Source organism: Chenopodium album, chromosome 25, assembly GCF_948465745.1.
Source record: "Chenopodium album chromosome 25, dcCheAlbu1.1, whole genome shotgun sequence".
Lineage (NCBI taxonomy): Eukaryota > Viridiplantae > Streptophyta > Magnoliopsida > Caryophyllales > Amaranthaceae > Chenopodium > Chenopodium album.
In genome coordinates, this window is record NC_137858.1 from 12,899,171 (window position 1) to 12,915,994 (window position 16,824).

The 16,824-nt window shown below is 31.3% G+C and overlaps 1 protein-coding gene across 1 annotated transcript; it reads left to right on the forward strand.

Moving 5' to 3' along the window:
- Positions 1-2,154: 2,154 nt before the first annotated feature.
- Positions 2,155-13,936, forward strand: LOC145613717 (uncharacterized). Its single transcript, XM_081668790.1, has 3 exons — positions 2,155-3,363; positions 12,376-13,410; positions 13,655-13,936. The coding sequence occupies exons 1-2, from the start codon at positions 2,172-2,174 to the stop codon at positions 13,386-13,388; spliced, it is 2,205 nt and encodes a 734-aa protein (XP_081524916.1). The 5' UTR covers positions 2,155-2,171; the 3' UTR covers positions 13,389-13,410; positions 13,655-13,936.
- Positions 13,937-16,824: the final 2,888 nt, after the last annotated feature.

Below are 16,824 nucleotides of genomic sequence, written 5' to 3' on the forward strand. Positions count from 1 at the left end.
GGGATTTAGCTTCACATCCTTAGGGAAAGAGGTCTACCAGCTCCAGACAGTTGGGGTTAGTACTCAAGGAATTAAAATTCTCATCGATGGTTCTTGGCAGAAAAGCACGGGGAATGCAGGATTAGGGTGGGGGCTTCTCAGCGAGAATGGGAAGTTTCAAGCAGGTGGAGGGCACTACTGTAAAGCAATTTCGGCTATCCATGCGGAAGCTCTTGCTTGCCTATTGGCTATTAGGTGGGCTAAGAGGAAAAACTGGCTGGAAATTGTTATGTACTCAGACTCGGCAAACCTGGTCAGTATCCTGGGCAATATTCAACATCCGGACATCAATATACTGTGGACCATAAGGGATATACAAAAAGAGGCTGCTAGCTTTCAGCGCTGTGTGGTGTGGAAGGTGAGTAGAGACCAAGTTCACGGAGCTCACCTGATTGCTAATGGATGTAGAACTAATTTAACTAGCTTTACTACTTAGTTTAGTTTCTTTGTGCTGTTGTCAAAAAAAAAAAAAAAAAAAAAAATGAAAAGATAATGACATCTTAATTTTTCTTTCATATCCAACTCAAATTAAGTGCCCTATTGCTTATCACATACTTCCTCTGTTCTTTTTTACTTGACCTGTTTCTTTTATCACGCTTGCCAATGCAAAACTTTAACGATTAATAACTTTAATTTTTCGTAAGTAAAAATTATAAAAGTTAAATATTATGATAGTACTTATCGAGACGAATTCAAAAAGATCTCACATGAATATGTTTTTTGTTACATATTATTCACAAAAGACGGTCAAAGGAGCGGTGGTGAATAGTGTAAAAGTCAAAGCGGGTCAAGTAATAAAGAACGGAGGAAGTATTTCTTAGTATTTTATGCAAGTGAAAAAGTAGAGAGAAATTAAAAGTATAGTCGAGTATGTGTGGGACGGCCAGTTGAAGAAAAAGAACTCTAAAATAGGAAATAATGCAAGAAAATTAGGACATTTCAATTAGAAAAATGGACAAGGAGAGAGTATGTTTAACTTAGTTTTATTAGGGGAGTTCTTGTTCTCGTGGGTTTTTATTTCCATAATTTCTTATATAATTTGCTAATTCTCATTACATAATTTCCTTTAAGAGTCTGTTCATATTTACTGAACTGAGCTGAATTAAACTGAACTGAACTGAACTGAACTAAATAGATCGAGCATAAAATGAATTGTTTATGAGAGAAGGAAATTAAGATTTGAACTGAACCGAACTGAACTGAAATTAAGCTGAAGAGAACATGCCCTTAGTATGTTTGTAATTCTATTAATACATGCATTTTCGATATTTACAAAATTAATAACCTGATCAGTATTGCCGTAACATACACTAGTTTCTTATCAAACCTATCCCATCCCCTTCACCGTAACTTGGTGGTGCCCTAGACGCATCCATAATTTCTTTCACATATGCGTCGTTATTTTAACCATACAAATTTCTATACCGACGAAGTACATCTAATGTACTTCTATAACAAGTTAAACGATTGATCATTTTCTGTCAAAACACAAACGTTTCGAACATTACGCAACCCCTAGTTATAAAAAACATAAAACATAATAATGTATCTATCCTTTGTCGATTTTGCTCTAGGTAATGTAAAAACAAGAAGAAAAATACAAAATTCTTGAAAATATTCTAACATCTTTAGTTTTAGCTCACAAAGGAGACAATTATTACTATTACTTATGTGTACGCAATCAAGGTATAGTAAATGAGTTTGGTTAATATATCAAGTAATTTATAATTATAATAGATATTGCTTCAATTTTTTTTTAGTGTAATTGAGATATGGTAGAAGGGTCTAATTTATACGATGTGTAGTATTTATATGCTTTCTCATCAATATAAGTGTATAACAATATTCACCGACTAATCATTGACTACGTACGTATACCACCGAGTAAATGAGTATTTTCTATCGTTAGATATTGTGTTCACACAACGGTGAGCAAATCTACCTTATTCTATTTCCTGATAAAGAGACTATTCTAAAGTTGTTATTTTTTTGGGTAACTTTTTCGTTTGTTTTTTCCCGGTTTACTATAGATGGTAGGTGGGTCATATGGTAAAAAAAACAAGCTTATATAAAGGGGTTGAGATCTAGAGCAAGAAGCATAACAAAAATCCTTTCTCTAATCAATCATAAACATGGGAAAGTTTGGAGGAATGGCTTCTATTGTAGCCACTCTAGTAGTGTTTGTCTCATTGAGTGTGCCTTCACTAACCACAGCTGACTACACATATTCCTCGCCACCACCACCACCAGCCTATCATTACTCCTCCCCACCACCTCCAGTCCACCACGAGAAGCCACCCAAGGAGCATTATTCACCTCCACCGACCACACCTACTTACAAGTCACCACCACCTTCCCCAGTTTACAAATCTCCACCACCTCCTGTGCATGAGTATCCAACACCGTCACCAGTGTACAAGTCACCACCTGTACACAAGTATCCACCACCAACTCCTGTTTACAAGTCTCCCCCAGTTCATAAATACCCTCCACCCACCCCTGTTTACAAGTCCCCACCAGTGTCACCACCTACCCCAGTGTACAAGTCTCCGCCAGTTCACAAGTACCCACCACCCACCCCGGTGTACAAATCACCCCCAGTTCATGAGTACCCACCACCCACCCCGGTGTACAAGTCACCACCAGTGCACAAATACCCACCACCCACCCCGGTGTACAAATCACCCCCAGTTCACGAGTACCCACCACCCACCCCAGTGTACAAGTCACCACCAGTGCACAAATATCCACCACCCACCCCGGTGTACAAATCTCCACCAGTGCATGAGTATCCATCCCCTACCCCAATCTACAAGTCACCACCAGTGCACAAGTACCCACCACCCACTCCGGTTTACAAGTCTCCACCAGTCCATGAGTACCCACCACCCACCCCAGTTTACAAGTCACCACCAGTCTCACCACCCACCCCAGTGTACAAGTCACCACCCGTGCATGAGTACCCACCACCCACCCCAGTTTACAAGTCTCCACCAGTTCACAAGTACCCACCACCCACCCCTGTTTACAAGTCTCCACCTGTTCATGAATACCCACCTCCAACTCCAACATACAAGTCGCCACCTGTTCACAAGTACCCTCCACCCACCCCCGTTTACAAGTCTCCCCCAGTTCATGAATACCCACCACCCACTCCTGTTTACAAATCTCCACCAGTGCACAAGTACCCACCTCCTACCCCGGTTTACAAGTCTCCACCATCACCTGCTCATGGGTATCCATCTCCTACTCCAGTCCACAAATCTCCACCAATGCATCCTACTCCTCCCTATGTCTACACTTCTCCTCCACCCCCATATCACTACTAAACAAAAGTGTCACTTTAAATAGTGTTATATATTTCTGCCAAGGTCAGTTTCATAAAACTTCATTCACTAGTATTTACATGCATAAGAAATTTAATGTTCCTATGTTACGACGTAAGACAATGACATAAAGTGCATAAGATATCATGCATATTACATTTGGACGTTCAATCATCTTTATTACTATTACTAGGTTGAAAAGTTTGTCATTAAATCCTTTCCAATAATAACCAAAACAAAATATGCAAATCAAATTTCTTTTTTAAGCATTAATTATGAAAATATACTAATTTTTACTGTTTCAAAAATTTACAGGTGAAAAGTTTCGTGACAACCAACAAGAGAAAGTCAAAGTAGAGGACCTATCTTTGTCGAAAGAGCTAGAATTTGTAATCCTTGAGATAATATATAAAGCTTGTCGTTTTTCTTAGAGATTTTGGAACCTTTACTTTAAATAAAAATAAATAAATATTACCAGGAAAAAGTTTGTAAAATTATTTGGATCATGTGCTCTACTTGTAGCTCAATGCTTTGCATGGCATGGGGCATAATTGAGATGGCTTAGATAATATAATTTTGTATTTTTATCATCAAAGATTTGTATTAATAAAATAAATTACAAAGTTCAATTATAGTACTCAAGTTGATGTTTAATTTCAAGAATCATATAGAATAATGGCCAAACAATTATTGTTTTGACATAAAAGTGTACGTTTTCTTCCTTTTGGTACGTGGTTTCCTAGTTTTCTAACAAAGTTTTGCTTTTTTTACAAAGAGAGGAGAGAATATCATGACATAAAACACTCGTAAAATAAAAATAATTGTCTCAAAAAAGTACTCCCTTCGTCTCATATTTGTCGTTAAAGTTTTGCATTGGCAAGTGCGATTAAAGAAACAGGTCAAGTAAAAAAGAACGGAAGAAGTAATTAAATAATTTTAACCATGATCCATGAACATCTTATTGAGTAAAAATAAGATTATAAAAAGTCATGGGTTTTTTTTTTTTTTTTTTTTAAATACTTCTATATATACATGTTATAATGAATCTATTATGACTTCTGATGACTATATATTAAATATTTTTTTCTTATGAAGCAATGGAAATTCGTTATCAAAATTGTTAAAATTTAATTGACTAAAAGAGAAAATTGAGTTAACAATAAGGAGAGTTTTCCTCCGTCTCAAATTACTCGCAACGTTTTGACTTTTTACATTATTCAGGCATCTTACTTTGACCATCTTTTATAACTATATATGGAAGTCAATGTAATCATGTAAGATGTTGTTGGGTCTATTTTAATGTATATAGTTTCTTAATATAAACTTTTTATAGATTTTATAAATATACAATAAAAGATATCGACGGTCAAACATGTGCATTAACAAGCATGTCTAGTCAAAATGTTGCAAGTAAAATGGGACAAAGGGATTAATAATTCTACAAGAATGCAAAAATCGTATCAGCCTAATTTAGTGTGTACTTAGCTAGCCAAGTAGCATGCTAATGATCATTAGTCATATGATCTCATCTCTAAACTTGTGTTTTTCTTCATAAATGTCCATTTTCAATCTACCACCGACAACCCAATACCATCCCCAAAGGCAATCGATGAAAATGAAATTTGAGAAGATCGAAAAGCCAGAGATAGATTACTTTCACTTTTGTTACAAATATATTATACTTTTACTGTTAGTTTCACTTTTACTTTCACTTTTGTTACAAATATATCATACATATTTAATTTACTTTTACTATCATCATTTATAAACGGACATTTATCATACAGACCATGAGATGATGAATCTTCGTTTATATTCTTAATTAGAATAACTCTTATTCGGGTGTCAATTTGATATTTAGGTCGGGTTCATTGATCAGGTCAAATTAAGCATATTATAAAGTTGAGTCAAGTTGCAAGTTAAAACCTGAATTGATTTTTTCGGATCATTTACAAATTAGGTCGGTCAGGTCAGTTTTTAACATCAATATATTCTGCTATAGTTAGAGAAATGGAGATAGAGTAATAATTTAGCATTTTAGCATAAAATTAACACTACACTCAATGTCTCAATATTAGAAGTACGGCCTTTAAATTAAACATACACCTCAATGAGCTAAACAAATAAGGATAAAATGGAGAAAGGGTTAAAGGATCTCCTGAATTATCTAATTCCTCAAGATGGAAAGAATTGTTTACTAGGGCAACAAATTATTTAGGACTCAAAATGAAACCATATTAAAACATTAACTTATACAGTTAAGTAGCTAACCCACTTTTGGAAGAAACCTAATTTTGGACAATTGTAATGATATAATAAATCCCGTTTAAAGTATTGTATGTTTTTCGTGTATCTAAATTGATGATAATCTAACCTGAAGTACCAAAAGTGTTCTTCTACAGAGTTTTTACTTTGTTATATGTAGAATGAAGTACATAATAATGATGAACTTCAGGCTTATTTATTTCGTAGGACCAATCGCAATGTTAGAGCGAAATAATCTAAGCCAAGTTAGGTAGCCGGTTGTAGTAAATTGTGGTAATGAAAATGAAGTTTAAGTTAATATAATTTTGTTATTAAACAATTTATAATCTCCATAAAAACAACACAATCTCATCACCCAAGCATGTGTTTTTCATATTATTTTTTCATTATTAACATCCATTACCCCTTAAAATGTATTCCGTTAGATGAAAATTCACATACAAATCTATTGTATTTTGAAATCTCATCATGCATTTTGAAATCTTGATTGACCATGGATATAAATATTGGTTTTCTTTCTAAATTCACATACAAATCTATTCCCATCACCATTATTTATGACCGATTATACAAGCTAATGTACTACACGTAAATCTTTTTTTTTTCTTTTTTTCTTGTTTTTTTTTTTTATTATTGTCAAAAAAAAATATGACTTGACATGAATACAAGATAATCAACAATCCAGCCAGTATATTCGACTTACAGACTAGGCAACTTACTTAGGTAATATGACTATATAAGACCACTTTAAAACGACGGACAACGTGATTTATTGATTATGTTTTTTAAAAATTGCAAAACAAAGACAAAGATACATCTTTTCTACCAATTTTTTTAAAGAAGTGATTAAAAATTGTACACGAATTAATTAAATAATTAAATATAAGTTAAACGTTAATGATTTATATCTTTTCTTCTTTCAATGTTAACATCATTTTAATTCATTTATCTGTTTACCTTTCGTAATATTTTTTCCAAAATTTAGAGCATGTATGTTACTATGTTAGTAAGATGTGTTGCAATATCTTCAAATTTATGAGTGTTTTAAAGAAGTGATTAAATAATTCTAAAACCTTTTTCTAGACCACCCATTTTTTCTATCATTGATTTAAGGTAATATTCAATCGAATCAATTTTCGACATGTGGACTAAAAATTATCACAATTGCAAGAAAATAAAGAACAAGGATCATGATTTTTGTGGTTCCCACGTGATTTTAGTAAAACTTTACACATAAATTAAATCTAAGCTTAATTAGAATTGTGGGGTATGCCGACGATGGCTATTATATCCAATAATTTCCGGCATGCATAATTCAAAATCTGCCTAACAATTTAACAAACTAATCAATTTTAATTTGATGTCTGAAAATAATGTTCCTGCTTGAAGAAAATCGAGTGTGATTCACCAACTTGATGTTCGTTATTGTCAATCATAACAAAGATTAGATGATGATGACAAGGCCATAATCAATAAGTTTTGATTAAGACTGTACATCTAATAACATCATTTTCTCTCTATACTATTTTGTTTTTAGACAAATTCGTAAAACTGTACTCCCTTCATTTTTTTAAGTGACATATTTTGACTCTATGAACTATTTATATACTAGTTTGACTTTATTTTTTTTTTACTTATATTTAATAACTTAATACAGTTGTATAAAATATTACTTCGTATTAGATTAGACCAAATGTATATTTATCATTTTATAATTTTTACTAATACACAATCTGATATATATATATATATATATATATATATATATATATATATATATATATATATATATATATATATATATATAAAGTAGGCATTTTCGGGAGCATTCGGCGCGCCACATTTGAAAAGGTATTATTTTGACCAATGAAAAATTAGATTAACAATTTATTTTAGAATTAAAAAATTCACTCGCCACCTAAGCAAAAATGACAAATAAGATTTAAGAATTTTGCCACCTAGGTAAAAACAATGAATGATGAATAATTAAAATTTAAATTATTTTTTAAAAAAAACTAATAATTATCTTTTTTTTTACATATATGGATGCAAATCTTTGATCGCAAATATCTTTAATCTCTCCCTACTCCCTAGCAAATAAAAAAAAAATTAAATTCAAGCATCACGTAAAATAAATAAAGCTACGAAAGATAATTTTAGTGTTAAAATAAAATAAAATAAAAAATTATCTTATGGGATTAGGAACTTTATCCAAACATCTAATGAATGATCAGTAAATAAATATTCAAAATCTTAAATCAAATAAAATGATTTACTAGAACCGTCCATTGCACGGGCTTACATCCGGTTAAAATTATTAAAGGCCAAACATATACCACAATGACATGTGTAAAAGTGCTAGTGTGTCACTTACAAAATAGAGGGAGTAATTCTTAAATAACGTGCGTGGGTATATTATATAAAATAGGAAATAGAGAAAGTATGTGTGAGCCTCCATGCATGAGCTTGGGGTTATGGATTAGAGCTACCTTCATCAGTTGTCATGGTATGGATATTATTCTAACATTGATATATTAACTAAAATCTCTTCGTTCTTTTATGTTTATTTTACTACACATTTAGCAATTAGCTAAATTTATTTATTCTGTGTTAATTATTTATTTAATCTAAACGCCAAAATATAAGTAATCGTCATCTAAGATTCAAAGCGTAGTGTGTTATTTCACAAATAGTATAAAAATCCAAATAGCAAATATGGAGTATAACAAAAAATATTGAGAAAGTAGTACATTCTTATTGCAATCAAACACTTTAGCATATAATTCGCACATGAATACATGATGCACCACACAAAAACTATGCACATAATTATAGTAGTAAATTAGTAAGATTTTTGTTATAATACCCTTTCAATTCTATTTTTTTTTTCCATAAAATTTTCGCAAATAATAATCGCATAAATAGCACGCAATTTATAATAACATAGTACGAAATTTGATACATAAAATAAACCTTTATTGATCATTTTCTTTGACGATAGATGATGCATAGAACCTTCTCATTTTGGCGTACTACTATATACGTACTTATGAAATCTCAATAATGCATTTAGTTTCCTTCGTGAAGTCTATAAAATCATCTTTAGTTAAGGTTTCACTTTACAGTACATTCTTCTTAGGACTTTGATTTAACCAATATTTTCATATTAATGAAACTTTTTCTCTAACTAAAGCTTAATTATTTACAAAAAAACAGTTTTAATAAGGTATGTATGAAGTATCTAGATGACGGCAAACTAAAGCAAGGCCTTAGTATAAGACTTTAAAGTATCAAATTCGTATTAATTTTAAGTTAATTATTAAGCTAGAGCATTCTAGATTAAAGATTATGAGATCGACATATACTAATTATATTGTGACTAAGCTACCAGCTGGAAACTCAAGAAATGTGACTTATAGATCGTTTTCTTTCATTCTTTCCACTTCTTGAATTTTAAGTATATCCTTAATTATGTTTCAATTTTTAACACAATTGACACAATTCTCTTTAATCACCATATTCGTTCTTGAGTTTAAGGTTCTGTTAGAGTTAACTTATTATACTACCTCCGTTTTTATTTAGTTGATACGTTTTGACTTTAGCACTATTCACACACCTCCCTTTGACCGTGTTTTGTGCTTTATACGTAATGAAAAATGTAATCACGTGGGATCTTGTTAGATTCGTCACGTTATATACTTTCAAAATATCAACTTTTCATAATTTTTGTTTATCGATAATTAAAGATATTATTGATTGAATAAGTGCATTGACAAACGTGACTAAAGAAACATGTCAACTAAAAAGAAACGGGGGAAGTATTCACTTATTTCAGAAAAATACATTAAGATAAGATAAGTTTAGGAAAAATAAGTTATAAAAAGAATTATCCAAGTTCAATATACTACTAATATAACGTACTAATAAGTTAAAATACTCCATAAGATAAAATAAGTACTAATAAGTAAAATTAAGTGAATAAAATGCATCCTAATTCACTTGTTGTGCGTGCTTTTATTTGATCCATATATCTTTAGTTCCGGATCAAGCATTCATTAATCTCTTCTGCAAGTTGTTTACTCCATTTCATTATCATCCTCTCAATAATAATAGTAATAATAACAATAATATCTATTATTTACCTCATTCTTGTTTGTTTCTTTTGGGGCTTTGTGTTTCAAAGGAGGTAGAAAAACGCGCAAATTAAAAGTCCAATGTTCAACAATCAACACTATTGTCAATGGTTAAAAAATAAATAAATAAATAAACTGTTGCAAAACGACAGTGCGTAGTAGGTACTGAAAACTGCCTACAAAAAAATTAAATAATACTGAAAATTGACCCGTAACTAAGCAATTATATTTTATTAATTCATGGCATAAATTAGATTTTCATTAGATTGTAAATGCTCCAACCAAAAAGTACTAAACTTACTATTAATCATACTTAATTTCTTTACTAAACAATTGCAATGCAAGCGTCTCTAAATTACAATCACATAAATCAAACAAGAACTTCCAAAATTTAGCTTATATTATTGATGATGATGACATAGTTGTTAAAATCTCGATCTGGATCTTATTATGATACTACGACTTTACGATTAACAATATATGATCACTAATTTATATCTTATACATAGGATCTTAATGTTTTTAGGATCTTAGTTATGATCCTACTCACATAAAAGTTAGGATGGACTCTATGATCCATGAGTTAGTAAAAATCCGATTAAACATACATTGATAAAATTAGGTACTAAGTATTCAAGTTATTGATACACCGTTCTTAAATCTTACATAGTTTTCTTACTAAGCTAAGCTAGTAGATTCATATCCACATATCATTATTTAAAGTAATAAATCATGAAAATTGCAAAATCAGAGAAATTAATAATCCATCCAACATTAATTTTGACATTCATCATGCCTAGTAATTTAAAAATATGAAAATAAGGTGAACAAAATAGATCCGACCGTAAACTTATTTGAATATTTTTTCTCCAATAATAAATGAAATAATGTGAGTGGAACAAGATATTAGGTGATGACTTATAATTTGGTTATGAGACAAACATTCAATTATGTTAATTACCCTCTTAATATTGTTCATATAAGTTATGTTTTGATGTTGTTCACCACTTCCTATTATCTTGAACTCTTCTGCTATTTTCCCATAAGACAAAAATATGATTAAGTAACGTCGTCATTCTTTCTTGGTGACCGAGACACATCCACCAATTCTTCAACATTTATGCGGCATTTTTATTTCACCACTTATTTTCAATAGTATAATCAACTTAAGCTAAATCTTTGAAGCTAACTTAAGCCAAATCTGAATTAATATGCTTTCACTACAATATGATACGTAATAAATGATCTTCTATCAAAAACACAAACATTCAATTACTACGCAATTTCTAATAGTAGTAATAGACTAATAGTTACAAATTGTTGCTTGGTTTTAATTTGTCGTGTTAGTTATATAGTTTACTTTTTTTTTTACTCAAGTGTGACTTAGGTTTGCCATAAATTTTTTTAAAAAAATTGAAACAAAGTACAATATTATAAAAAAATATTCAAAAAACAAATTTTAACATACAAATGATATGTGAGCCAAATTATAGTTTAAGATACCAATTGGATGTTGGTGTAGTGGTGATTGGACTATACTTGGTAGGGGGGACCTGTGTTTGATCCCCCGCAACAACAATTGGGAGGGGATTGGAAGCTAACTACCCAAAACTGATCCCCGAATCTGAATTAGTCCAAAGGGTGAATCGGGTAGTATATATATATATATATATATATATATATATATATATATATATATATATATATACACACATATATATATATATGTACACACACATATATATATATATATATATATACATATAAAAATAGCATGAACATTTACAAAATATGACATATTCTATTGAAATTAACTAACATTTTATTTCTTATGCATGTTAAATTTGTGAAATACATAAACATTTTATGAATTTGCTTCGTATTTAAATTTTTGTTCGTCGTCATGTTAGTTTAATTTCAAATAATCAATGCAATGTTAATTTTTATTCATCAGTTTATTATTTTCAACTTTCAAGCGTATTCATTTTAATTTCAAAACTATGACCAACTAGCTAGTTATTTTTTATGAAACTTTGTGATATTTTTTTTCTACAAAAATCCAAGAGTAGTACTAAAAGTATGGCGAAGAGTGATCCCTTATGCACCTAATAAGTTTCAAAATTATAGAGTATGTGACTATATGTTTAGTTGATACAATTAGATATTAGTGTATTTATTTTCATGTATACAAAATTACAAAATACTACTTATTATGATTAGATATACAAGAAAATACATTAATATATCTTCCATATTTATATGATTCATCAAATTATATATGGTAGATAGATGGATCTAATTCCAAAGAAATAATGTTAGTATTATGCCATCCATCAAGCTCACTAATTCACCGACTAATAATCATTGACCACTATCATCTTCTTTAGTCTTTACCCTTTATTGTTTCTTCCTTTTTCTTTCTTTAGAATTGCGTTCACACAGCGGTGAGCAAATCTATTCCATTTGAATACACTGATAAAGAGATGTAATGTTTGTCAAAATAAAGTGTGTTTTTTTAATCCAATTGTCTAATGATATTACTATATTAGGTGGTCAAATGGTATAAAACAAGCTTATATAAAGGGGTCGAGATGTATAGCTAAAATCATAAGATAAAACATTTCTCCAATCAAACATCAACATGGGAAAGATGGCTTCTCTTATAGTCACTCTGTTAGTGGCATTTGTCTCATTGAGTGTGCCTTCACTAACCAATGCTGATTACACTTATGCTTCTCCCTCACCACCACCAGCCTACCATTACACCTCCCCACCACCTCCGGTCCACCACGAGAAGCCACCCAAGGAGCATTATTCACCTCCACCGACCACACCTTCTTACAAGTCACCACCACCTGTTCATGAGTATCCAACACCTTCACCAGTGTACAAGTCTCCACCTGTACACAAGTATCCACCACCAACTCCCGTTCACAAGTCTCCCCCAGTTCATGAATATCCAACACCCACCCCTATCTACAAGTCTCCACCAGTCTCACCACCTACCCCAGTTTATAAGTCTCCACCAGTTCACAAATATCCACCACCCACCCCTGTATACAAGTCCCCACCTGTTCACGAGTATCCAACGCCATCACCAGTATACAAATCTCCACCTGTACACAAGTATCCACCACCAACTCCAATTTACAAGTCCCCACCAGTTCATAAATATCCACCACCCACCCCAGTTTACAAGTCTCCACCAATCTCACCACCCACCCCAGTGTACAAGTCACCACCGGTGCACAAATACCAACCACCCACCCCAGTTTACAAGTCACCACCGGTGCACAAATACCAACCACCCACCCCAGTTTACAAGTCACCACCGGTGCACAAATACCAACCACCCACCCCAGTTTACAAGTCTCCACCTGTACACAAGTACCCACCACCCACGCCAGTTTACAAGTCTCCACCTGTTCATGAGTACCCACCACACACCCCAGTTTACAAGTCCCCACCAGTTCACAAGTACCCACCTCCCACCCCCGTTTATAAGTCTCCACCTGTTCACAAGTCCCCACCATCATCTAGTCCAGTCTACAAATCTCCACCAATCCATCATGAGCATCCCACTCCTTCCCCTTATATATACGCTTCTCCTCCACCCCCTTACTAAACGTTTCAATTTAATTGATGAGGTCAGTTTCATATAATTTCACTAGTTTTTTACATGCATAAGATATTTAATTTTCCGACATTACAACTTGGGATAAAGACTGAAACTTTGACATCCGAATTTATTTGAAGCAATGATTTCTCTATTTTCCTTAACAAGCTTTTACAATTTGTACGTATTATTATATCAAAATAAATGTTGTTTAACTTCCCTACTACACATCGGAATAATATTAACTCTTATTAATTTTTTTTAATCTTTTACAGGTAATGAAACAAATTGGAGGACATATCTTTGTCGAAAGAGCTAGAATATGAGATTCTTGAGATGATATATAAAGTTTGTTGTTTTGCTTTGAGATTTAAATTTTTATTTGAAACAATAAATAAAGGAATTAGTATAAGAAAGATAATTAAAGTTGTATAATAATATCATGTGATCTAGTTGTAATCCAGTGCTTTGCATGATCTGCATGGCTTGGATACAATTTTGTAATATTATTTTGTAAGTTCATGTTGACATAATAAATTGTTACTCTCCTTTTGGTACGTAAGGTTCTTAACTTTTTGACAATGTTTTGTATCCCTTTAACAAAGTTGGAGAATATTATTGACTTACTCCTTATAATTATACAATCAATCAATAATTGTCTCTCTTTCTCTCCCTCTCTGATCCAACCTTTTTTTTTTTTAACAAGATCCAACTTTTGAATTTTGATGGCTATTGAGCTTTATATTAAAGTGTCAAAAATAAAAAGATTACCCCTCGAATGCAAAAATGCAAAAGCTCGATCTATTGTTTGGACTTTAAAACTCATATCTGACACAAATATGTCTTCAAGTGTCTGATCTAACTGCAATTTTATGAAGAAAAATAATAAATAGGTCCTAAATGAAGAATTAATATATTGCACCCATATATTAAAGTGTCAACAATACAAAATATATGAATACATGTAATGCAAGTAACAGTGGGTATAAGTACATTGTTTTATACACTAAACTTACAAAGTTACAAGTAATTTAATACGGGGATTAAGGATCAAAGGGAATTCATTAGTAACGACTTAAAAGAAAATTCTATAAGTACGTTATGGGTTTCATTACCCACTTTTAATAGAAAATAAACCTAATTAGACAATCAATGATATGATTCACTATTAGCCTATTGAAAGGAATCTGATACCATGTAGAATTGTGTAATTCTCCTTGACGGAGGCATTCTCATTAAATCAATATATATAGGGTTTACAACCTAATCATGAGAATAAACTAAAATACACAAGATATATTTTACAGAATATTTACGAGATAATATTAACATATTATCTAACAGAAAGCTTTCGCTATACCTAATTTGATGTCGTGCAAATCAACTAGAAATCCCAACTTTGTTCTCTAATAAATAGTTCTACTTTAACTAATAAAAACTAGACGTAAATGCTCACCCAATGTACTTTAAATTTGAAAAATATATGAGTAATGTATATACACAGCAATCGATTTAAAAGAATACGTTGAAAATAAGGTTGTTTAGTCATTTTATGTGCCCTAATATCAAACTCTTTAAATAGAAGTTCCTAAAAAATTCTTGACTTATTATTCTGTCACGTAAATTTTCCAAATGAAGAATTGGAACTTTAAGGGTTCGTTTGGCATTACTGTGGTTTTCTGTTTTTTGGTTTTTTGTTTTTCAAAATGATATGATATATGTCATATAATGAATAAAAAAACAGTCAATTTTATTAAACTCATGGTAATCTTGAAAACTGACAACAAAAAAGTAGAAACACCTTTTTCTTGTTTCCTGTTTTTGGTTTTTTGTTTTCAAAAAAACCGAAAACTAAAAACAAAAAACGATGTCAAACAAGCCCTAAAATTTCCACATAACAGACTTTTTTTTTTTTTTCTAACCTAATTATTACTTATCTCTTTAGTTATTTAGGATTTGTCAATTTCCTTTTACATTTCAAGTGATTACCACTAACGCAAATTTCCATGGAAATTGATATCTCATTGCATCCAAACAAACATTTAATTAATTAGCCAAAATCAAACGGGAAAACGTAAAACTACACATAAATTTATGTGGCCAAGCTACGTCTAGTGGATTTAATACGTTACTCGTAATTTACTATTATCTCATACTCCTATACAGAATTGTGACAACCAACCTAACAACTAGACATGATTTTGAACAACTTAGCCAAATACTTCGTATAATTTACTTTCTATGTTTCCTTGCAAAATTCCATTTTATGCACTTTTTGATATAAGAACATGAGACGGTATTAATATTTTATTGTCATAATATATGGTACTCCCACCAAACTGTGGAGGACATCACTGAGGACATACTACACCCGTTAACTTTTAGTTACAACTTTGGAATATTTTATTTCTCACAAATAATACTCTAAAGTTGCAACTGGAAGTTAATGGACGTAGCAAGTGTTTACAGATTGAGATTATCATATCTAAGAGGTTGTAAAATGCTATCTACTAATGGATTATACGAAATCTATAAACTTAGAGTATGATCAAATTTAATCATTTTGTTTTGATTAAATCTATTGACCTACCAAACAATTTAGCTAATGGAATAAGTGAGAGATATTTGGCTTCTGTTATATATGCTCAACTCATTTTTACTTATTACATACAATAAGTTAAAATAAGTTTTAATTTGACAAATAAATAAGATCATTTCAAACAAAAATAAATTTAAATAATTTAATTAAGTTTAGCTCAAATACGATAAGTAGTGACAAAATAACTCGAATATAACATAGCATTTTTTATTTTATTTTTTTTTTTTTTGAAGACATAACATAGCAGTTTATGCACAACCATTTAATTAACAAAAGTCTTTGCTTGTTTAGGGGAGCAAAAGTGTATGGCCTAGCGAACAGCCCAGCATAAAATATTTTGTTCAACATGAATTATTTATTTTCGAATCACATATTGTTCAAAACTCATAAATTGGCATCTATTTTAAGCAATTATCGACATGTGCACTAGCTAGGAAGGACTAAAAGGAGTTAGATAATTTAGACTATCAAAAGTCACTGGAAAATTACGAACAAGGATCGTGATTTAGTGGTACGCACGCGAATTAATTATTATATATTCAATAAATTCTTGCAAAAATTCAAAATCTGCCTAACATTTTAACTAAACATTTAAATATAATCAATTTTGATGTCTGGAAATAATGTTTGTGCGCGAAGAAAATCAAGTGTGATTTACCAACTTGATGTTTATTATTGTCTGCCATCAAAATCATAAATATGATTAGATTTGATGACTATATAGCCAGAATTCGTTAATTTGATGAATCTTAGCGCAATAGACAGATAATTAGGACTTCTCATTCTCTTTAGGCGTTACACAATCATTATTAACCTCTAAGTTTTGGTCATTTGTTATTTCGTTCA